At 39.0% G+C, this 24,271-nt stretch overlaps 2 protein-coding genes across 2 annotated transcripts in view; one reads left to right on the top strand and one right to left on the bottom strand.

Moving 5' to 3' along the window:
* FBXL13 (F-box and leucine rich repeat protein 13) overlaps positions 1–24,271 on the bottom strand; it is a 144,771-nt gene that overhangs the window by 58,263 nt on the left and 62,237 nt on the right. Inside the window, exons 10-11 of the mRNA XM_006085451.3 lie at positions 21,093–21,193; positions 14,651–14,780 (exon numbers count right to left, since the gene is read on the bottom strand). Coding sequence (XP_006085513.3) covers positions 14,651–14,780; positions 21,093–21,193 — 231 coding nt within the window. The remainder of the gene's footprint in view (positions 1–14,650; positions 14,781–21,092; positions 21,194–24,271) is intronic.
* Positions 14,318–24,271, top strand: part of LRRC17 (leucine rich repeat containing 17) — a 29,664-nt gene continuing 19,710 nt past the window's right edge. Inside the window, exon 1 of the mRNA XM_014452831.2 lies at positions 14,318–14,710. The gene's annotated coding sequence lies outside the window, so the exon portion shown is untranslated. The remainder of the gene's footprint in view (positions 14,711–24,271) is intronic.

The raw sequence follows: 24,271 nt of genomic DNA, 5'->3' as shown, positions 1-24,271 counted from the left end.
ATTGTGGGAAAAAATCAAAGAATTCTCCCAAAACCATTAATGAAGCCATTCTATTTATTGCATTCAAATATCCCACAAAGTATCTTTCAATAGCAACACTTTCCAGGGTCTTGGAAAAGCCTTTTAAATATTCTTGTCCCTTTGAGGGTCCTGCCAATCTCTTTCTTTGGAATGGCCCCTGTACTTTTCCTAGTCTGTTATATTCTTCATGGCCAGCCCCCCATCTATGTTCACTTAGTGCACTTCTCCCAGGGGAGCCTCCCTGGATCACTTCAGGCAGGGGCTGTTTCTTTCCTCGTACATCTCAAGAGCACCAAAGACCCAGCCCCTCACTTGCAGTTTGTAATCCTGCCTTGTACCATCGCTGCTGTGCACATGTCTAATCTCCCCGCTGAGGAACGCAGACCGCATCTTATCCCTCTTGTCCTTTACCTAGCAACACGGCGCCTGGCACAGAGTATGAGGCCACAAAGGTTCGTTAATAGACCAGGTAGCTATGGAATAAGTTACTTGCAGAAGGTAAATTAGAATTAGTAGTTCCAAAAAGGGAGGGGGTAGACAGTATAGTCATGTGTTAAAGATTACCATATTTATCTAAAAACATTGGAAAGCCAAACATGAATAAAAAGTTTCATTTTCCAACATGAGTGAGGAACTAGAGCACAGGATTAGGGAAGCCTACAGATGCCAGGAAGGCAAGTGTGCGTGCCAACTCCGTGTGCACTCACTGCTCAGTGACTAGAGCTGAGATCTGCAGAAGTAAGCTGACCCTTCCCAAGCTTCATCATTCCTGACTAGAGTCCACTGTCCTGTTCTTTTCCTCAGCCAGTGGCCAAATTGCTCACAGCTTCCCCTGCATTCTAATGGAGCTCTATCTCCTTTGTGAACGAGGCGCTCACAATCATGATACTGCCTTCTTACAGCACAAGATCCAGAGCGCTCTTTGGTTTGTCCAGATTTACTGAGCTAGCTGGTGGCTTTACTGGTAAAGGTGCAAGTCTAACCACAGGCTTCACCCAGGTCCAAAACACTACGTAGAATTGTGTGAACAGTTTATGAAATTCTGTGGGTAAGTCACTTCCTAAGATAGGGAAGAGCGAAGAAACAGAATTAAGTATGGATTTTCAGAAAACATTAAAAAATTGTTCAAACCATTTTTCAGGAATGAGGAACATGATCTTACTCCCCTGAGACTCGTCATTTTGTCATTTGATTCTTTAAGATCTAAAAATTGTTGCCAGATGTTTTATGTTTTTACTACTTCATACAATAAACATCTTTATACATTTTGCCTGCAAAGAGATTACATTAAGCTATGGGTGCTAAATAATAGGTGTTTGTTATATTTCTTTATTTTTTACTTTCAATAATGGCTAGCATAAAGTTAAATTCAAACTAGTAGTTATTTAAACCATGTATATTTCTGAGTCCTACCTATAAGCAACATAAAAAGATTTTTATGAATTCTTTTATTTCCAACAACAGGTTGGACACAAAGCATTCCTTTACTAAGGAACTGACGCACAAGAACCGATCCAGAGAAGCAGAAGTTGCAGTGATTTTTCTGACTCATTACTGCTTTTTCACTAGAACTTCTTATTGATGACACTTAAGAGCAGGTATTTTCTTCAAATAGAAAACGCAACAATATTTTTTCTTTTTTACAATATACAGTACATAGCACTTTACACTTTTACAAATGACAGTCTAGTGCAAGCATGTCAAACTCAAAGGCTAACGCGGGCCAAATAAACAAGGTTTAAGTTTATGTGGGCCACAAGAAAACAAAAGCTTCAATTTTCATAGAAATGTAGGTTTATTTCAATAAAGACATGCTGAATACAAAGGGCTGAATGAAAGAGTTATCGTTAACATAAAATAATAGAACACTTTAATAAAAATTAATTTTTTCTTGCACATTAACTTACCAGACACTGAATAACTGCACAAATTAATAAGCGTAATGCAAATAAACCTATTTTTTTTGTTCTCCGAAAGCAAAATATTTTCTGTTGCGCACACCAAACAAGTCAGTCCAGGACTAATGACATGGCAATAGGCTGCTAAAATATTCGCTACTAGTATTAGTGGTGAGAAATTGTGCACCTGCGCAAAAGGTGCATAAGGGAAATGAATGCAACATGATTATAGTAATCAGTCATTAGTGAGCGTTGTAGTTCATTATTAATAATTATGTATAACAGGATATTGTAAAAATTAAGTTACAAAATTTTCATTAAAATGTTTCTTACATATCATTATATTAGCTGGGCCACAAAACTATTCATTGTGAGCCTCATGCGGCCTGCGGGCCGTGAGTTTGACATGCTTGGTCTAGTGGTTAAGGGCCAGGTCTTCAGAATTAGATGGATCAAGGTTCTAATCTTGGCCCAGGCATGTTGTGTATGACCTTAGGCAAGTTATTTACCCTGTCTTAGCATCATTTTCACTGGTGTGTGAAGCCAGCTTACTAGCCTATGAGAGCAGACACTTAAATTTTTAGGAACTCTGAAAGCCAGTTATTAAATTCAAACAGTTTAAATTATATCACGTAAATTTAAAATTAAATAAATTATATTAAGGTAATGAGTACTCAAAGTCATCACTTCCTAATTTTTTATTACATGTTACCATTATCTCTGCTCTTGAGGATACTTATGTTTATTGTATCTATATGGTGAAAATAGCACATAATAGTGCACTGTTCCACATATTTTCCCTACTTCCTGTTCAATGACCTCATTGGTAGCTTGAAATAGACCACGGTGAGAGTATTTATACCATGGGTATCAGCAACCACTGCAAAGTAGGGCTTTCCCTGCTCCTAGACAATTGTTATATGTTCACTAGCACACCATTATTCAGTTTCCACATCTCTGAAATGGGAATAATTTTACCTACCTCATATAATTATTTGTAAAGATTAAATGAGATAAAAAATGTAAAGCATTTAACTGAATACCTAGTATATAGTCAAGACCCAACAAATGGTGCAATTATTATTACTATCCATTAAAATAAAGAGTAAAGGAAAATGGAATCAAACAAATATAAGTGAATTATAATTTGAATTTGTTACCAGTTCATTTGGGTATGTAATATGTTTGTTTACAACTGGTTTAGCTGGTCACACCATTCTTATTGTTCTAATTACCCCTTATCGATAAACTGCCAAATCTGTACCTCCACTCCCAGCTCTGCGCCCAGGGCCAGACTTCCACTTTCAAGTAGTTCTTATCATTGACATCCAGATGTATCACAAGAACCTCAAATAAATTTGATTTCCAAAATAAAATCCATTATTCTTTCCCCCCGATTTCTTCTTCTTTAGTTATCTTGGTTATTCTTCATACAAAAGCACAAAATCCTAAAGCTGAAAAAGATCATTTAGCCCAACCTAGCCATTCTACAGATGAGGATGCTGGGGAGAACAACCAAGTGCTCAGGGTTACACAATTAGTCAGTGGCATGCAAAGTCTAAATCCCAGGTCTCCAAACTCCAGTTTGGGGCTCCTTTCACTATCCACTGACTTCTGCTATGTGTGTGTGTGTGTGTGTGTGGGGAGAGAGAGAGAGAGAGAGAGAGAGAGAGAGAGAGAGAGAGAGAGAAATCCCTGTTTATTCATGCTTTGCTTATGCAATCTCATTCCATTGGGCTAGTACATTCATCTCTGGATGTGCCTCTGTGGCTTTCTCCCACCTCCACCACAAACCCCAGGGATGAACAAGTAAGACCTTCCACCCTTCCATGATCTTTGCCTCTCTGAAAGGGGGATTTGGAATTTATGTAGCCTGGAGAGAACCGAAATGACCTTGGAATCTTCCAGTGTGCAGTTTGATGGCCTACCTTTAAGATTCATGGCTCCCAGAGAGATTTAACAGTACAAGAACTACTGATAAACAGTATTATTTATTGCATCAAGTATTCCAATCATTTGAACATATCTGGGATGCTGTCCCTTTTCATTTTTTTTGACTTGTGTGTAATGACTAAAGAATAATTGACAAAAAATACTTTCACTTTACTTATTTCATAGTTTCCTAGGCTCTTTTCTCCTTGTAAATGTCAAACCCTTACCAAGAAAAGATCATCAGACCTAGGTCTAGTAAGTTGCCAACTTCTCAGCCACCCAACAGGCCTCCTGAACTTTCACCTAAGGACCTGGCCAGCCATGCCTTAAAATTGGTTGCATTTTCATTCATTATTTATTGATTCAGTCATCAAAACATTGATCAAAGCCCAACTATGTGTCAGGTACTATATTATGTGCTAAGGATACAGATATACCAGTAAATAAGGCATCATTCTGGCCTTCGAGGAACTCACAATGGGGAGGAGAGCAGACAAATAAACAGACGGCTGCATACATAGAGAATGCTTAGTGAAAGTGCAGTGCTGGAAGTGTACACAGGGGGAACATAACCCAGTTTGGGTTTGGGGAAAGACGGGGGAGTAAGGGCATCCTAGCGAAGGTTGTGATTGAGCAGTTCCTCAAAGTATGTGTGAAAGTTAACCCGGTGAGTGGGAGAAAGGGCTAGTATCAGGGTGTCTCAACAGGAGGGAAAAGGTGAGCCTAGCGAAACAACTGAGGCTGGAAATGAGAATGAGGGAGGCACAGAGAGAGAAACACTGACTGCAAGTTCTCTTATTCTCTGGTTTACTTACCTTAAATCTAAACAAAAAATCTGTGTCTTGTTCCAAACTCCCCACTCTTCATCTAGTTCTGGTTCCTATTGTCCTCCCTGTTCAGAGTTGTTGGTTTCTGAGCATTTAGGTTTCAGCTGGAATGCCTTCCTTCCCAGCAGAGCTGTGGTCATTCCATGCCTGGCTTTCTACACAGTGCTATAACCCACTGACTGCTACACACAGCGAGAGATACATGAATCTGTATGGAAAGAGCCTATCTAAAGATAATATCAACAGGAGAATCCGTGGAGTTACACACAGAGCAGAGGATAAAGGGAAAATATAATCAGGAATCACTGCCCTCCTAATTGGCACTTTCTCATGTACAAGTGGGTACCTTTGTCCTCTCCATTAAAACTCTTAATGCTACACCCATATTTTCTATTTTTGTATTTTGAAAGGAATTGGACATGTTTTAAAGAGCTCTAAAATGAATAGGGAACTAATGTGGATCTCTTTGGAGCATTTTAGCTTATGCCTTTTCATGTATTTATTCATTCATTATAGGGATATGTGAGGAAAGACTTAAAGATGAAGAAAGTAGCCAAAACAGATAACTGCAGAAAGAATATTCCAGACAAAGAAAACAGCCAGTGCAAAGAAACCATAAGTCAAGACCTTTTGTGTTTGCAGAGCAGCAAGGAAGCCAGTGCTCCTGAGCAGAGTCGGTAAGGAGAGTAGTAAGAAGTGATGTTGGAGAGGCAACTAGGGGAGGAGGCATATTACATGGGTCTTGGAGCTCCTTTCGAGGTTTTTCTTTTATCCAGTGAATAGGAAGCCTTACCAAGTATTTAAGCAGAAGAAGGACATTAATGTGTGTTTTTTAAAGATCACTCCAGATGCTGTGTTGAGAGCAGACTTGTAGGAGGCAGAAGTGAAAGCAGAGAGACTAATTGAGAGGCTATCACAATGATCCAGGCAAAAGATGATGGTGGCTTTGCGTGGGATGGTAGCTGTGGAGGTGGTGAGAAGTGGTCAGATTCTGGATGCATTCTGAATAGTCAATGGGACTTCCCAATGGAGTGGATGTGGAGAGTGAGAGAAAAGTCAAGGATATTGCATTAGTTTGCTAGATCTTCTGTAACAAAGTACCACAAACTGTGTGGCTTAAACAACAGAAATGTGTTGTCCAACAGTTCTGGAGGCTAAAAGTCCAAGGTCAAGGTGCCAGCACGGTTGGTCCTTCTGAGGTTTCTCCCTTCCATGTGAGAAAAGAACATGGGCCAGGACTCTCTCCTTGGCTTCTAGATGACTATCTCTATGTTCACATGGCACTCTCCCATATGTGTGTTTCTGTGTCCAAATTTCCCCTATTTATAAGGACATCAGTCATATTGGATTAAGGCCTAACCTAATGATCTCATTTTAGCTAATTACATCTGCCACAACCTTATTTCCAAATAAGGTCACATTATGAGGTACTAGGGGTTAGAACTTCAACATATGAATTTTGGGGAGAAACAATTTAATCCAAAACAAATGACTCCAAGATTTCTGGCCTATGCAACTATAAATATGGAGCTGGGGAAGACCAAAGGTGGAGCAAGGAGTTATTTTTTAGAGCAGTGGTTTAAAAAATATTTTTAAGATATAAGAGTCTAAAATTTAAGAGAGAAGTCTGGGTTGGTGATATATATTATATATCACGTGTGTGTGCATTTATACATATATACATACATTACTTCTATATACATACTAGAGACCCAGTGCATGAAATTCATGCACTCTGGGGGAGGGGGGGGTCCCTCAGCCCAGCCCGCGCCCTCTTGCAGTCCGGGAGCCCTCGGAGGATGTCCGACTAACAGCTTAGGCCTGCTCCCTGTGGGGAGCGGGTGTAAGCCAGCAATTCGACATCCTTAGTGCTGCCGCAGAGGCAGGAGAGGCTTCTACCACCTCCACTGCACTCGCCAACCATGAGCCTGGCTTCTGGCTGAGCAGCACTCCCGCTGTGGGAGTGCACTGACCACCAGGGGGCAGCTTCTGCATTGAGTGTCTGCCCCCTGGTGGTCAGTGCACATCATAGCAACTGGTCATTCTGCCGTTGGGCCAAAACCGGCTCTCTGACATCCCCCCAAGGGATTGTGAAAGGGTGCAGGCCAGGCTGAGAGATCCTACTGGTGCACGATCAGGGCCGGGGAAGGATGTGGGAGGTTGGCCAGCCAGGAAGGGACCGCGGGAGGGCTCCAGGATATGTCTGGCCCATCCTGCTCAGTCCCGATTGGCCGGACCCCAGCAGCAAGCTAACCTACTGGTCAGAGTGTCTGCCCCCTGGTGGTTAGTGCACGTCATAGCAAGCAGTTGAGTGGCCTTAACATATCATTAGCATATTACGCTTTGATTGGTTGAATGGCTGACTGGACAACTGGACACTTAACATATTAGGCTTTTATTATATAGGATATTACATATAAACTCATATACATATAAGCTTCTATAAGCATATATATGTATATATAAACACACTTTTATATCCTATATAATAAGAGATATGCTAATTAGCCTGGATATGCTAATTAGTCACGACCAGTATGCAAATTGACCATCACCCAGGCCTGCAAGGAAGGGCAGTTAGGGGTGACCTGGCCTGCAAAGGAGGGCCGTTGTGGGGGACCAAGCCTGCAGGGGAGGGCATTTGGGAGTGACTGGGCCTGCAGGAGAGGGTAGTTGGGGGCGATTGGGCCAGCAGGGGAGGGTAGTTGGGAGCAATCGGGCCAGCAGGGGAGCAGTTAGGTGTCAATCAGGCTGGCAGGGGAGTGGTTGGAGGGTGATCAGGCTGGCAGGCAGAAGCGGTTAGGGGCAATCAGGTAGGCAGGCAGGCGAGCGGTTGCGAGCCAGCAGTCCTGGATTGTGAGAGGGATGTCCCAGATTGGAGAGGGCTGAGGGACACCCCCCACCCCAGTGCACGAATTTCATGCACCACACCTCTAATATATATATGTTACACATATGTGTGTACATATATATGTGTACACACATATATATATACATGTAATGATGTTATATGTAATGTATATATACATATATATGCTCATGATTTTAGGTGATATTTAAAGCCATTCTCTAGGTCAGATGACCAAAGGAGTAGATATAGGCTGAGAAGAAAAGTGAACCAAGAATTGAACCCTGGGGCCCTCTATGTTTAAGGGGTTGGAGAGCCACAACGTTAGCTTTCTCACAGAAATCAAATCTACATGAGTTTTCTAAATCATAAAATATGTCATCAGGATTGATACATCCAATGTAGGAAATTAACAATCTCAACAAAAGCCAAACATGCACATACTTTATGACCCAGCCATTGGACTCCTATGTGTATACTTAACAGAAATAAAGTAGTGTATATAAATGTTCATAGCATTGTGCATTTTCTATATGGTTATTATACTTTGACAAAAGTCATTACCCCCCTCTCCCCCCAAAAAAAGTCATTAGGGAATGCCTCTACTCATTAGGTCCCAACTCTCAGTGCCAGCAAGACAGGAAGCAGATTTAATCTGGCTTCTTGAGTGTTAAGGATTGCTTTGTGGTCATTCACAGAACATGCTCAAAGCAACAAATTTAGGTACATGGTAGAATTCAAGCATGTGAAAAGCCATGAGAAACCTTCACAACTTTCTCTCTGGGTTTTAGGTTTTTTTTCTTTTTCTTGAGTAAGGTTCTCCATCAAACCCAATCAGAAGCATTCTTTGCTCCCCCAACTAAAAGCTAAATAGGAATCACACCCTCACCAGTTGTCAGTTTCTTTCGGTTGCAATGATAGAAACTCAATATAAACTAGCTTAGGTAGAAAGGGAGTTAATGGTGTGTCTAACTAAAAGTCCAGCTAAACAATATGTCATCTCTCCTTCTTAACACATCATCTCTCCCTCTCAAAAGCTGGCCTCTTTGTAATGGTTTCATCTTTCCCACTGCAGACAAATTTCTTCCGTATTCCTGGGCAAGAGAATCACAAATCAGCCTGGTCTTACACACTCCATACCCTGCAACCTCAAGGAAAACAGAATTTATTTTTCCCAATGTTACTCTGCCTAGAAAAATCATAGCTACTGATTATGAAATTTAGGATTGTCTAGGCCTGGGCCAAATGACCAGTGGCCAGGAAAATACTAATACCAATACTCTAATAATAATAATAATAATAATAATATCTAATGATGACTAAGCACTTATTTTGCTAAGCACTTATTTTGCAGCCACTGTTCTAACCTTCTTATATGCATCAAATCATTTCATTCACACAACACACCATTTCATAGATAAGGATACTGACATATACAGAAAGTTTAGGCAACTTTCCCCAGACCCATAACTAGTAAATGGCAAACTTGGGATGAAAAGTACCCCAGAACTCATGCTCCCGATACTATGGAATATTCTCACAAAACCACAGGGGAGAGGATCAGTCCCTGAAGAAAGTATGAGGTGTAATGGAAAACGACCAACATTTCATACAATAGTTCATTAGTCTCACTTATTTAACCATTAGTCCAAATATTCAATAAACATCTGATGAATGTCTGCCATGAATTAGATCACACGGCATCCATTCACTGTTGCCAATGTCTCCCACACGATGGATGACAAAGGAATACAGGAAAGGGTACTTTCTTTACATGGTGAAATTATTTTGTCTCCAAAAAGTCTTCCCAAATTGTGTTTAGACATGGGTTTTAAAAAACTATTTTATGGCATAAGCTTAGATTTTATAACTTTGAGTAAATGGTAAGTATAAAAGCAAATGAATTAAATTTGTTCAACTGATTCAAGCAGAATTTTTGAATCTGCTTAGTGAATGTAGATTTATTTTTCCTTCTGAAAATAGCATGAAAAAAAAACATTGCAAACAGGCGCTAAAAGAAAATTTTAAATTAATTTCAAAGCTATTTTAACGTCAGCCTCTTGGAATAGGAATGCTATCATTCAATAAATATGTATTAAGTACCTGGGTATGGTTGAAACTTACGTGACCAAAGAAATACAAATTAAAAATACAAAATGTCATGTTCAATGCCAAATTGGCAAAATATTTTTAAATATATTTATAAAGATACCAAACATTATTTTACATTTATGGTAAGTGTAAATTGACAACCTTTGTAAAATATGGATGGCCTTAAAAATAACTATATCCTCTGTTTCACTTCTGAAAATTTGTACCCCCAAATTGCATAGGCATATGCAAAGATATGGCTACAGAATTTTCCTCACAGGTTATCATTGATAGCAAAATATGGTAGGCCAAAAATGAATAGTGAAATACATATTGGTGTTTTGGTATAATAGAATACTATGTAGCTATTAAGAGTAAGTTACAGGAAAATATTTCATGAAATAGATATTTACTTTATAGAATAGTAAGTGAAAGATATGTGTACTATATAATCCATTTTAGTTTAAAAGATTATACACCTGCATAGAAATAAAGACCAAAAGGCTTTTTTTACTAATACTGTCTATTATTTCTAGGTGGTTAATTTTTAGGTAACTTAATTTTTTTCTTCTCTCTCTCTCTCTCTCTCTCTCTCTCTCTCTCGTGTGTGTGTGTGCGTTTAACCTGGAATAAGAAAAAAAATATATTTTTTAAGTGAAAAATATACTACAAAATTCAAAGTGACAAGTATATGGCTAGAGGTCTGCAGTGGGTAGTGAAAAATATACTACAAAATTCAAAGTGACAAGTATATGGCTAGAGGTCTGCAGTGGGTAGTGAAAGAGGAGGCTGGAGCAGCCCTGTCCTGGCTTAGAGCTGAGTGTCAGCAGAGGCTTCTTTGAGGAGGAGAAACTGAGCAGAGGCATCACCTCAACCACATCAATGATGATGACGTGCAGGTGCAAGTGCTGGTATTTGTGAGGCGATCGGTCCCATTACTTAATGCATCTACAGCGTTGATCCAGTCCCAAAAGAATGCAAAACGTTTCTAAAATATATGTCATTGATTTTCACTTTTCTTTGCAATTCCCCATCATCCATTTATTTATTTTTCTAACAAGTATGGTGAAAATTCTTTCACAACATTGTATAAAGACAGCTTTCCTTTTTGGCGCAGCTGTGACTACATTAAAGCTTTGCCCTTGACATATTTCATTTATCTTAACCCCGAGTTCCTGGAAGAAAGGGATGCTGAAGACAGTGTCCAGTGTGCAGCAGGCGTTCGGTTCACACACAGGCGAAAAGCGTTTAGCTGTTAGCCTCTACTCTCAAGTCTTTTTGTTTTATTAGGATCTTTTTCTCTTGGTCAGATACATGACTTCATAGTGAAAAATTTCCAGCATAAAAAAAAAATAGATTTCAGTTTCCAAGGGGAGAACCTGAAAAATATGTGCATTGTCGGTTTTCCTTCTCTGAAACCATTTTTGTGCTGCCATATCAGTGCAGCTAGGCCTGAAAGAATAAACTATTCTCACACCCAGAGCTGAGGAGGTAGGCAGAGTGTCCTCAAAGGGCTGAAGTCCCTCGGAAGCAGTAACATCCAATGTCACCTCTTCTTTGTGCAGCTAGAGCAGCAGCCATTTGAAAGATAACATGGGTAAGAAGGAGCCTATTTCGGCTCAGTTTTAAATGGTACGATTCCCAGTGCCTGAAACAGTGTCTGATACTTAGAGTTAAATCTCTGTTGAACTATTAAATGAACAAATGGAAGTGGAAGAAGAATGAACAAAATAAACCAACCATTGTTTTGCAGAATGATGTGAAATACTAACTTCTCTGTGGTCTGAGACTTACAGATTGAGGAACAATCAGGAAAATAAATCTATTCTTTATACATTCAGACCAAGCTCAAAAGCTGCTGAGGACAGGTAGGCGATGCAATTAAGTGGTAGCAGTCTAGGAATAAATGCATGGGGAGACATTACCGAGCGGAGAGGGTGTCAAACGGGAGCATGCTCCACCCCAAGGGGGTGAGGCTGACTCAGCTCCAGCCATGGATGCCATATGAGAATGCAGGCCCAATTTTGCCAGTTCTTCCAGTGTTTTAAGAGAAGCTTGAAGTCTAGATTTTTAAGTTGACATTATAAATGTTGGCTCAAAATTTAAAGACAGAGAGACAATGTCTGTGTGTTTTACATACATACCTAGCCATACAGTCTGATTTGAAACTTCTCATTTCAACTTTTCTTTCTTTTTTTAGGATATTGTAGTTTATTAATTAAATTATTAACACACCTTTGTAATACTTTTACCCACATTTTTAGCTAAACACCCTTTAATGGCCTCTTTATATAATAATTGATATTCTGTAATATTTTCTACATATGAAATAAAAAGATAACTGTCTTCCCTCTGGGAAAATTAATCAAAACTTTAAAATTGATAGTATTGAAAGCTTCTTTCATCTTCACTCTTTATTATCAGTAACGTCATGTAAAACTTTATCATGTTCAATTTGGGAATACTTCTATAAAGCTTCTTATATATGAACTCTAAGATTTCAGGACATGTTAAATTTGCTTGTGCAGTAATATGTATATAACTACATTATATACCAGTATATATGATTGTAGAGACAATTTATTCTTATTGAGCATTTGGATGTTTTTCTGTTCTGTTTGTTTATTTTGTTTTCTAGATTCCACATATAAGTAAAATCATAAGGTATATGTCTTTCTTTGACTTATTACACTCAGCACAATAGCCTCTAGTTCTATCCATGTTGTTGCAGATGGCAAGATTGCATCCTTTTTTATGGCTGAATCATATCACATTGCATATATGCATCACTTCTTCTTTATCCACTTATCTATTGGTGAACACTTAGGTCATTTCCATACCTTGGCTATTGCAAAAAATGCTGTAATGAACATACGAGTATATATGTCTTTTCAATTCGTGTTTTGGGTTTCTTCAAATAAATACCCAAAGTGGAATTGCTGGATCCTTGTCTCTTGCTATAGACTTTGTTTTAAAGTCTACTTTGTCTTGTATAAGCATTGCTATCCCAGCTTTTTTGTTTGTTTGTTTCCATTTTTGTGAAATATCTTTTCCCATCCCTTTATTATCAGTCTGTGTGTGTCTTTCAATCTGAAGTGAGTCTCTTGTTGACAGCATATGCAAGGATCTTGTTTTGCTATCCATTCAGCCTCCACATGTCTTTTGATTGGAGTATTTAATCCATTTGCATTTAAAGTAATTGTTGGTAGATACGTTTTTATTGCCATTTTACCATTCTTTTTTATCTTTTTAAAATTTATTTTTAAAGAAGACATTTAATATTTCTTGTGGTGGTGAATTCCTTCAGCTTTTTCTTGCCTGGGAAGCTATCTATCCTTCAATTCTAAATGATAGCTTTGCTGGGTAAAGTATCTACTTTTCTGAGTCTAAAAATGTTTATCCTTAGGACATGTCTATGTGTACTTGTGTGTTGTTGCTACATTAATTACCTCATGAAAACTGAGAAGAACAAGGAGGTAAGTCACACTTATGTGGGGGATTTTTAAGCATGCGGTGAGCTAGCGGAAAGTAGCAGAGGATGTATACTTAGGGAAAAGAGTGATCAAATGGGCTATGTCAAGCACATACAGGCATTCCTGAATTTGCAAATATTTTTCTCCATGATTAGGCCATCTGTGTTCGCTAATGGACAGCCATATCACATTAGGCTTCTATCTTCCCAAAGAGACTGGGAGATACTGGTGTAATCTCCCTTGGTGATTACATTTCAAAGCATGGCTCCCAGGCACTTGAGAAAGACTGTCCTGGGTTGCAAAACTGGCAAAAAGCTTTTTAAGAGGTTTACATCTCAAAGGGAACAGAAAAAGAATGTACAACTGCAAGTTTTCTAAAGTAAATAAATTCTCTCAGAAAAAAGAGGTTAGGGGGCAACCCTCAGAAAGAAGCCTTTCTAAAGCTTAGTCAAGCTGGAGGCAAGACCATCCGGGTCATAAGAGTGATGGTAGATGTTATTCAGCAAGTTGCACATCATTGGATCATTCACAATGTAAATTCTAGATGTTTCAGACCTAGCTTAGAGTCCTCCTCTCCTTTCCCCTATGTCCTCCCCACTGCCTCGTAACCATGAAACTGAGGTATCTACCAACAGATGTCTATCAGCTATGCAACCTGGGTCTTTTCATTTCTAAATGGGCATCATAAATACATACTACAGCATTTGTACAAGGAATAAATCTGATATGTATGAGGCAATCAACATAGTGCCTGGCATATAGTAACAACTCATTGATAGTAATAAATGGTAACTATCAATATTTCAGCCAGTTCTCATCTGTGCTATTGTAGTATCATAGAATGAACATACTATGATACTAATATTAATAAAATACACAGAAAAGAAGTTAAAAGAGTTATGACTTTTATCAATCAAAATAGAGCAGAAGAAGCTATCAATGGTGTGGCACCTATTGCCAAAGTTCCATGTCCTACCCTCCACACTCCACCCTATTTTCTGCCCAAATTTCTTTCATCTGTTTTTTTCATAGTTAAATATTTCCCCATATAGATCTCAAATCTGCGTGTTATTGAGCCTAAGGATATAACGCAACTTTTAAAATTACAATCTGTGTTGTATTTTCTTTCTTACACTTAACGTTTGAAGCATGTTTACTCTTTGAAAGCCCATGTGGGAACCAATTGACTTTTCAGAAAGTTCCTTGCAAATTCTCCCTCAAAAGAGTTTTCCTTTGTTTGTATCTTGGTAGCAATTTTTAAAATTTCAAGATTTGGACTCTGGCATTATAACCACTCAGCGTGTCTAACAGAAGTGGTCTGTTTCATCATCCAATGAGCTCTGCCTGTTTGTGGATGTGACACCCCAGTGGAAGGAAGCCAAGAGCCTATAGTAGCGATCCTGGGGAAAATGTAAGCAGCTGTGGCCATGTAATTTAAAACCTCTGGAAAGTGTGCTGCAGTCTGTGCACAGCGTTCGTGTAACATGGGGACTGGATGCAGCCCGCTCTCCGGAGGACTTCCTCGCCTGCTGCAGGAAAGGGAAGACTGAAAAGACAAACCTGGGTGCAGCCAGAAAGGTCCAGATAGATGAGCTTGTGGCATCCATGCCCTAAATTCAGGTACCGTAAACCTTTGTCTGTGAATTTTCTGCAGTAAGCCAAACTAAGATTCTGTAGGTTGTGGAAGTGCCTGAAAAGACAGGGTGAGAGGAGAGAGGAAGGAAAGTGAATATCGTTGTTTTCTCACATCTTTCTTAAGCCACTATGACAAAGAGGAGTAAAACTGTAAGTGAATCTTTTCTCCTTGCAAATGTTCAACAGTTGAACCTTGTTGTTAATGCTCTTCCTGTTGAGTCAAGGAGATTGTAGTAACTAGAGAACGCCTAATTACATTTCAAATGAAAAGAAAGATGTGCCTAGATTTTTAAGAAAGCTGAGATAAAGCCTGGAATTGTGGGGGCTGGGAGGTTTGTGCATTCATATTGTTTGGAAGTTAGCTTGTGTTTGAAAGCAAAGTTACAGAGTTTGCATTATTGTTGCATTTAAGTTTTAACTTTGAGGCACCAAAGTAATGAGTAAAATGTTTAGAAATACAAACCCTTTGTAAACATTTAAATGGCGATGAGCTGTTACATGAGAGTGAGGATTTGGACAGAAAGGAGGCAAAGTTGACACAACAGGCTCTCAAAATGGACATGATCAGCAAATGCTTTGAGAAATTAGATTTGAATATGCATGATTTTGTAACATCTTCGAAACAATAATTAAAGAAAGACTAATTGATATGCAGAGCTTAAAAATGGATTAAGAAGAGTCTACAGATGAGTGGGCAGCACATGAAAGGAATAAAAACTACAGCAGAGACTGTCAATCTCACTGGAGTTGAAACCGATTAAATTAAATTAAACATGACCAAAATGAGAGCTTCCAGAAAAAAGGGAGGTAATTAGGACAAGCTATGCAAGGGCTCACAGTTTGAGGACACTCTGTGGACAACTTTCCAGATCCTCTTTATCCTGGCATTTTTTAAAAAGTACAAGAACTCCCACGACTGCCTGCTCTTGTAATGAAATTAACAACATGGTCTTGATTTGTGGTCTGCAACAGTTTAACAGCAAATGGGAAAGCAAAAAGAACCAAAGTGAAAGAAGATGCCTCTCTGTCCAGCAAAAGCCCACAAATGAATAATAGAGTTCACCTTCACATAAATGGGAAATAAGATCTGCGAGCACTGACCGTTAATCAGATTTATTCCGAAAATCTGAAAAGCACATGTATGTGATACAATGATTTCCATTCCATAGAGAATCACTTGGTTCAGAACACAGATTCTCTCTGGTAATTGCTGTGTCTATGAGATTCAACAGAACAGACAGGGACGCCTTCTGGATCCCCAGTGGCTGGGTGGGCAGGGCTGGGAAGGAAAAAGCAGCACGAACATCCCAAAGACACGTCCCCCGTCCTGGGTCCCTTCAGTTAACTAAGAGCTATGCCAAAGTTTAGGAAATGCTTTATTTTCCCCTCCCTGGAGTATACCCTTGTGACTCAACTGAGTAAAGTACAATTTTTCTGGGGATGGGGGGATGGACATCATTTCTAAAACCCTTTAGCTCTCTAATTCAGAGAAAGGAGTTGTGAGGCAGACAGCAGGACACAATGGGAAATACACAAGGTTTTGGAATCTGACCAAATTGGATTCAAATCTCAGCTCTGACACTTATTGCAACTTCCCTAACCACTCAGATTGTTTCTGCATTTGTTAAGTGGAGATTATATTAACTTTTTTTTTTAACCCTAACTGTGGGCCTCCAGCTTTCCTGTAGCTTAGTTTCCTCATCTTTGACATGGATGTAATCCTACCTGCTTTTCCTCTTAGAGGTGTGACAATTACATGAGAACATAAGTGTAACGGTATTATATTTAGAGTGACTTTTGATTATTATAAACAGCAAAAAGCCCGGCTGGCCTGGCTCTGTGGTTGAGTGTCAAACTATGAACCAGGAGGTCATGGTTCGATTCCCGGTCAGAGCACATGCCCGGGGTTGTGACTCTATCCCCAGTGTGGGCATGTAGGACACAGTGGATCAATGATTTTCTCTCATCATTGATGTTTCTATCTCTCTTCCTCTCCCTTCCTCTCTGAATCAATACAAATGTGTATATATATATATATCCAGCAGGGATATATGGTAGAGGCTTTAAAAATATATATTGCTATTATTGCTACTACCTCAAATAACAACACATTAATTGTTCTTATGAAGCTTGTACTATCTTCTTCCATTTAATGGAATAGATACTCATTTGACAAAAGTTATGCATAAAACTGATTCACATTGCATCTACACCCTCATTTTGGTCATGGTGGTAATGCTATATTTAATCATTTTCAACTCCAGTGAGATTGACAGTCTCTGATTTTGTTTTTATTCCTCTCATGTGCTGCCCACTCATTTGCAGACTATTCTTCTCATCCCATTTTTCAGCTGTGTATACCAATTAGTCTTTTTTTAACTATAGTAGTAAAACTGTTTCTTACAAAATCATGAGTATTCAAATGTATTTAAATGTGGCACAAGCCTATGGTTTAATTTCTTAAAGTCCATGTGATCAATTATCAAATACAAAAAAATAATGGAAATTGAGCTAAGAGTTCTTAACTTTTTGTGTGTCAGATATCATACAGATCTATGGATCCTTCGTCAGCATAATGTTACTGATGCATAAAATAAAATACTTAAGATTACAAAAGCAGCCAATCATATTGATAGTCATTATCAAAATATTTTTATATGATCTATTAGAGGTCTAACAACTACCATGATTTTGAAGTAGTGGCAAGTGCCAATGTTATTTTGAAATATTTGTAACAAGAATAATAATAAGAAAATATTTGTGGTGCATATGATTGAAATAGTCCCACATTTTACCTACACTTCCATTAGAGCTTAGTGAAAATAGAGGTTTTTTTCCCCCCACATCAACATTCATGGAACTCCTGAATTCTATCCCTGGTCCCCTTGGGGGATCCACTGGCTCAGGCTATGAACTTGGGATTTGGCAAAAGAGGTGTTCATTAGAGGAAATGACTCCCAGATTGAAAGTCACTAGCTGGCTCTCTTCAACCTCATGGGGACCATTGGTTTGAAAGCAAAGTACAGGAATCTTGAGTGGCCCTGTAGGCCTTTCTAGGGATTTATAGGGCCACAGATTTGAAACTGCTGAGGAAAAGTATCAGTTGACTGTGAAATTGCATTTGGCAAATTTTATTTAATATTGCTACTTTTTATTTTGAATTTTGGCAAATAAATGTGTCCCTTACATGAGGAAGATCTGGTTCATAATTTTCCCAACCCAGAAACAACTTTATTATTCTAATTATGCTTCAAGGCAGTGTTTGCAGTCAGTGTTTATCTTTTCCTAATCATTTGATAACTAAAAGTTTCTAATGTAAGGGGAGGTTTCTGTTTGTTATATACTTTTCTACTGTTATGATAGTCTTGAGGAAACTACAATTCTTATAGAAACTACAGAGATAATTTTTTTCTCCATTCTTCTGGCTTTTTTCACATCAAAGAATTGAGGCCTTCTGTGTCAAGATCTTCGATACTTGAGGCAGTTACTACTGGAAAGAAGATAAAATTACTATGTATTTTACCAAAAATTTCTCTAAAAAATCACCAAGACAAGGCCCAGTCTGTAAAAGAGAGCATTCACATGTGGATTCTTTTGAGATGAGTGTGTGGGCTCTTTAGTTTCCCAGAGGCCATTTCGCATGATAGAATCCCTACAGAAAAGCCAAATGCAGTGGTTTGACCTCCTATTTACAGGCTAGGTCTTGAGGACGTCCAGTCCAGGCAGCAGCTTCCTCTCTCTGCCCCACTCTGATGGGCACTGATGAGACTATACAGCATGAGAACGTCTGCCAATAAGAAGTTTCCAAGCCAACCGAAGGATCAACTCATCCATATGAAAAATAATGAGATACCACAGCACTCTCGCATATAATGCTCCATAATACTTTAATGACCACTCTTTGCCTAGAATGCCTCACACATAGTAGTTCATCAATATATGATGAACATGTGAATGAATGTTGCTATTAGAATTCAGGGGAAGGAGAAACCACGTAGACTTCTGGTGGATGGTGTGACTTGTGGTGCAAAGGCTGTGGATTAGCATAGACAAGGAGAAAGGCATTCAGCTGTAGAGAAAGAAAAGCATGTAGCAATCAGATGACCAGAGTTCAGCACTTGCCTTGTTTGATATCTTGGCAGATAAGTTTGATCAGATAATGTTAAAGGAACCGGGAAGAGACAAGACTTCAAGCATGTCAAAGACATGATCAGACTATTGTTCCAGGTGATACTTCTTGCAGCATAAGGCAAAGCTGACTGAAGAAGGGAAAAGAGACCAGAGGCTGAGCCCTCAGGATGCTGTGCCAGAGGAGGTGCTGAGAGTGCCACCTTGGTTCTGGCAATGGGAATAAAAGAAAGAGGTTTCATTCAGGAAATATTTAGAAGCAAAAAATATCCTGGAATGGGCATGAGCTGTGGCTAGCCCTCATTTTCAACTTTAGAAAGCTGAACAAGTCCCCAACCAAGAGAGGAAAAATATTCAATTAAAAAACTGGCAAATCAATGTTGCCAAGAAGGGCAAACAAATTACATCTTTCTTCTGGCAAAGCATTTCTTTGGAAAAAAACGCTAAAGGCACTGAATAGAGAATGACAGCAGCAACAAACAACATTTCTCTGGTTATTTATAGTTTAAAGAACACTTTTGCATACCCAAGCATGTTTGAAACAATGGAAAACAAAGCAAAAATAGAGAATCATTATGAAATATATTTTCATAATAGATAAGGAAGTCAGTGTACATTCTTTTCATATGACAAAAAACACACATCAGTATTGAGTAGCACTTATCCTAAATTTCACTAAATAGCAAAAAACTGAAAGTTAAAATCACAACAAAATTCTCATTTGGGGGCCTATTTTTCTATCTGTTGCCACAAACACATTCATATATGCCCATGTATGCATACAATATATATCTTAATATGGAATGTCTAAAGAAAAGTAGCGAGTGATGTTTTATAGGATTAGAGGAACTTATAGGACTCCAGTTCACAAGAGCCTATTGAGCATCACTTCCCAACTCCACATTCAGTGACGACATGTTGGTAGCTTAAAACTGGCTATGGTGGAAGTATTTACACTATAGAAATCAGTAACTTCCACAAATCAGAACATCCCCTTTCCCTGTGCCCTGGACAGTTATTAAACATTTACCAAAATACTGCTATTCTTGGAGCATACTTTGAGAGTCATAGAGAATACAGTGTGCTCTCTATGCTCTCTGGATAGAAAATGTATTCAGAGATAAAAACGAGAGAGAAGATGACAGCTTTGAAGGACAAGAATAAGAATTTGATCTAGCCCAGCCAGTGTGGTTCAATGGTAGAGCATCGACCTATGAACCAGGAGGTCACGATTCGATTCCTGGTCAGGGCATATGCCCAGGTTGCAGGTTCGATCCCCAGTGTGAGGCATGCAGGAGGCAGCTGATCAATAATTATCTCTCATCATTGATGTTTCTATCTCTCTCTCCCTCTCCCTTCCTCTCTGAAATCAATAAAAAAAATATTTTTAAAAAAAATTGATCTAAATATAAAAAGGGATTCTTAAGATAAAACTGGAATAAATCGAATGGAAGCATTAAAAAGAAAAATACCTTCCTTGACTGAGAAAAGAGCTAAGTTTTAATGTTCAGGTTTACTATGTTTCAGGAAAATTAATTGAAAGAACACAATTAAACTTGGAAAATACTTTTAATATCTCAGAGAGAAGGAATTTCTTGCATCTTGGCAGGAAAAAAAAAAAATAGGTTACCAACAAAGAAACCAAAAAATCAAGCTGGCTTTAGACTTCCCTGAAACCAGAAATATCAAGATTATGGAACAACATTTTGCAGATATAAAAGATGTGTAGCACACAACTTACAAATAATAGTAAAATACACAATACTCCCTATTGTAAACTCCTTGTAACTAATCAATTCTCACACAAGGCTTTCATTGACTTTTGCCAAACTCATTAATGTAAATAGTACTTCCTGGAGGTGGTAGATGTTCCAACAGGTAACCAGAGCGTGGCAACAGGAAATCTGGGACGCAGGGCTGAAAGCATGAGGCATTCTATTGTAGAGAAGTCCCAGGCACCGGACTGGAATTTAGGGGCCCAGCTTCAATGCCCAGGAAGGGGGACCAGAAAGAGACAGCAGAACCTAACTCAACTCAGGCAGAGGGCCTGGGCCCGCCAAGCCAGGAGAAGATAGGCGCCAGCTCGGGGACTTGAAAGCAGCAGTCCTGCTATCAGAACAGGGGTGCCACAGTATTGGGGTGTGGGTAAGAGGAGCACTGCCTTTGGAGAATGCTAGAGCAAGCCCAAGCGAGAGGAGCGTAATTCTTGTCGGTGCAATACAGATAAAAGAAGCATTACCTTGGTAGGAGCCGCATCGTCCGGTTGGTGATAGCTGTGTAAGACAGGTTGAGATACAGGATTCCAGGACAACACTCAGAGATGTGTTTCATGGACTCGTCCTGCATGAACGCGGAGAGAAGAATCTTATCAAAGCCTCACAGGCTTTGCTAGTCTCTCTATCCTCTCTCCCTGCTTCAAAAAGTATATGCATGTGGTCTCTTCATATTCTTTGATATTAGTAGTAAATCAAATTAAACAGAAGTATTGATTTTGCTTGAAGCTCCACTACTTCCCCTTTTTCTGGAAATCAAGTTCCATTTCGTCACAATGACACTACATTAAAATGTGAATTCTCACAAGTTCAATTCCCTGACAAGTAATTTGACCTCAAGTGTTCAAGGGTCAAACACTCCTGACTCTTTGGATGCATGAAAGTGATTAAAAAATGGATCAATTTTTAAACTACTGAAATTATTATGCAGGAATAGTAAATGCTCTTAACTGGACTTCATTAAAAGTGAGTCCATGCTTACACATCTGTATTTATTTATAGATGTATGTGTATGCGCGCGTGTGTGTATAATTAAGTTTCTGTGGTTCTGTTCCTGAATATATTAAAACAGCTAAACAGATTTTCACCAAATGTATGACAAGTTTGAGGTGGCCTAAAGTAAAATATAGGCTACATGAAATTCAGGGTTGGGAGTACTGTCGGAAAGGATCTCAAAGATTCAAGCAACTCTCCCCCAGAGAGCTGAACCTGAAGTACAAGACAATGGGGTGACTGTGACCTGAGAGAGAGAGAAAACAAACAGTGATTTCGAGCATGAGCCCTAAATGGACATTTACAAGACCAGATGAACTGCAAGCTTGATTGCAATGGAGCTGCTTCTTATAGGGTAACTACTTATAAACACTCTAGAATGAGTAGCAGCAGGTTTTTATTTATTTAATGATGGTTGGTGAATCTCCCCAGGAACACAGAAGTGGTCAGCTAGTTTTAAATATTTACGGTACATTGGTTCTAGAAAGAATAGGCCATTGCAGGAAGAGGTAAATTGTCACTTGGCTAGGGGATGTGGTTTGGGGAAGAGTTCTGCATGGCCAACACGGTCACCCCGAACATCACTAAGGATTGCAAAAGTTTATTTTCAGCTGGATCATCAATGTTTAACATTCTATTCCTGATTATTTCCTGGAGTCATGGATATTAAAGTAATAAAATCCTGCAGGTTGGGCCTCTATCACATGGGACAGGAACTGGTTGATTTACAGGGGCAGCAAACCACACTTTAAAGAGGACCCAGGTTGTAAAACTGTAGTTCTGCTATAGGAAAGGTTCTATGTGCCCATGCCACAGGCGTGCAAGGGCAGGGCTTTCATTAGACTCTTGCCACTGCTTTGGAGCTGTCAGCAGTTTTCTAGACACCCCACCACCAAAATGTAGGATTTGGAGTTATGGGAAATTCCAGTATAGTTTTCCCAGAAGCAATGGAGAGAACAACCATAATGTGTGGCATTGTTTGTAGTTTATACAAACAAAATCTATCTTCAAAAATATGCATGATGCCAATCAAACATCAAAGTGATTGTGGACCTTTTGGAAGACTCTGGCAACAATGCAACTGGGGCAAGAGGAGGTTAGAAATCTGGTTTATGCACCAATAGGGAGGTAGCCACAGAGAAGATGAAAATTTGGGGACCAGGAAAAGGAAGATGGAGTATGCTTTATGTATCAGAGGACTCTGATTTCCCCTGTGATATGAGGAGGCAAACCATCTCTGCATTTTTCTGTTTGGAAAAAACGCAAATGAATCCTCTCATCAATATTTAAAATAAGTTTAAGTTCAAACCCCAGATGTTAGAACACAGAAATGTAAGAACTGTTTGAGTGTCTACATTGCAGAATGGCTTATGAATTTGTCCACAATGCACTCAAACATTTCTGAAGGTAGTATATTCTTAAGGCAAGCTCCTTAGAAATTAAAGCTTTTTGAATGAATGGTACTCAACTCCTTAAATGTAAACTCGTCTTCCAGTCTGTCTCAAAGGGAAAAACAATAATGAAATGTAATTGGATAAAATGGTCCTCCCTGTATATTATTAGACTCCAAACCTGGAACATATTTTGATGTTTACAAATTCAATGCAGGTGGCATTGTTTTGACTTTCCTATTAGAAAGCCAAATTTAAAGAATATGATGTTAAGTGCAGAACTGAATGTCCCTGAAGGCAAGAACTAAAACTTGATTCATTTTTAAATCCCTATAACACTAATAATAAATAATAAATTCCCTATATATTATATCTTTATATAGATAGAGATAAATACAGGTTGTCCCAGAAAAAAATGTATATAAACTTTAACAGCTGATAGCTCAATTTTTAAGATAAAATGTATTTTAATAAACTCTGCCTTTATAATTATTCAAAGTACGTATGTTCATATTTTGGAACACCCTATATATTATTAACATAGTAGGTACTAAAAGTACCCACAGAAAGCTCAGAGGGAAGGTAAGGGTGAATGGTGGTGGGTAGGAGGTGATCAACCAAAGAACTTGTGTGCATATATGCATAACTTATGGACACAGACAATAGTGTGGTGAAGGCCTGGGGCAGGGGGCAGTTATAGGCTAGAAGGGGTCAATGCGGGGGAAAGGGACATCTGTAATACTTTCAACAATAAAGATAAATTAAAACTATATTAACAGAATGAATGAAGTAGAGTAGAAAGTTAAGAGAAAGAATGATGATGATGAGACTGGGGAGGCAGCAAGGAGGAGCCAATTCATGACATCTCCTCACCTCTGCCCAGGGGTGTGGATCCATCCTGGAGCTGGTGCTTAATGAGGACACCACACCATCAGGCCCCTCATTCTAGTCCCTCCTGTCTCCTCAGGAACTTGCTCTGTTCATTGCTTCAAGTGAGTTTCCTCCAGCTTCTATAAACCTAAAACAGGTTGCCCTGCCTCTGTGTTCTTCGGCCACTCCCTTAGTCACTGTCCTGGAACAATCGGTTTATACCTAATGCCTCATTTTCTCACCTCTTGTCCACTTTGCAATTCACTACAATTAGATTTCTGCCCCCACTATTCTATGGAAACTGTTCTAGCAAAAGCCTCCAGTCACTTTCTATTTTCAAATCTAGGAGCCTTGCTCACTTGGTAACTTCCTTCTGAAACTCTTCACTCTCT

This window comes from Myotis lucifugus, unplaced genomic scaffold (genome assembly GCF_000147115.1).
Source record: "Myotis lucifugus unplaced genomic scaffold, Myoluc2.0 scaffold_18, whole genome shotgun sequence".
Classification (NCBI taxonomy): domain Eukaryota; kingdom Metazoa; phylum Chordata; class Mammalia; order Chiroptera; family Vespertilionidae; genus Myotis; species Myotis lucifugus.
Note: the sequence above shows the minus strand (reverse complement) of the source record. Positions and strands in the feature narration are given on the sequence as shown.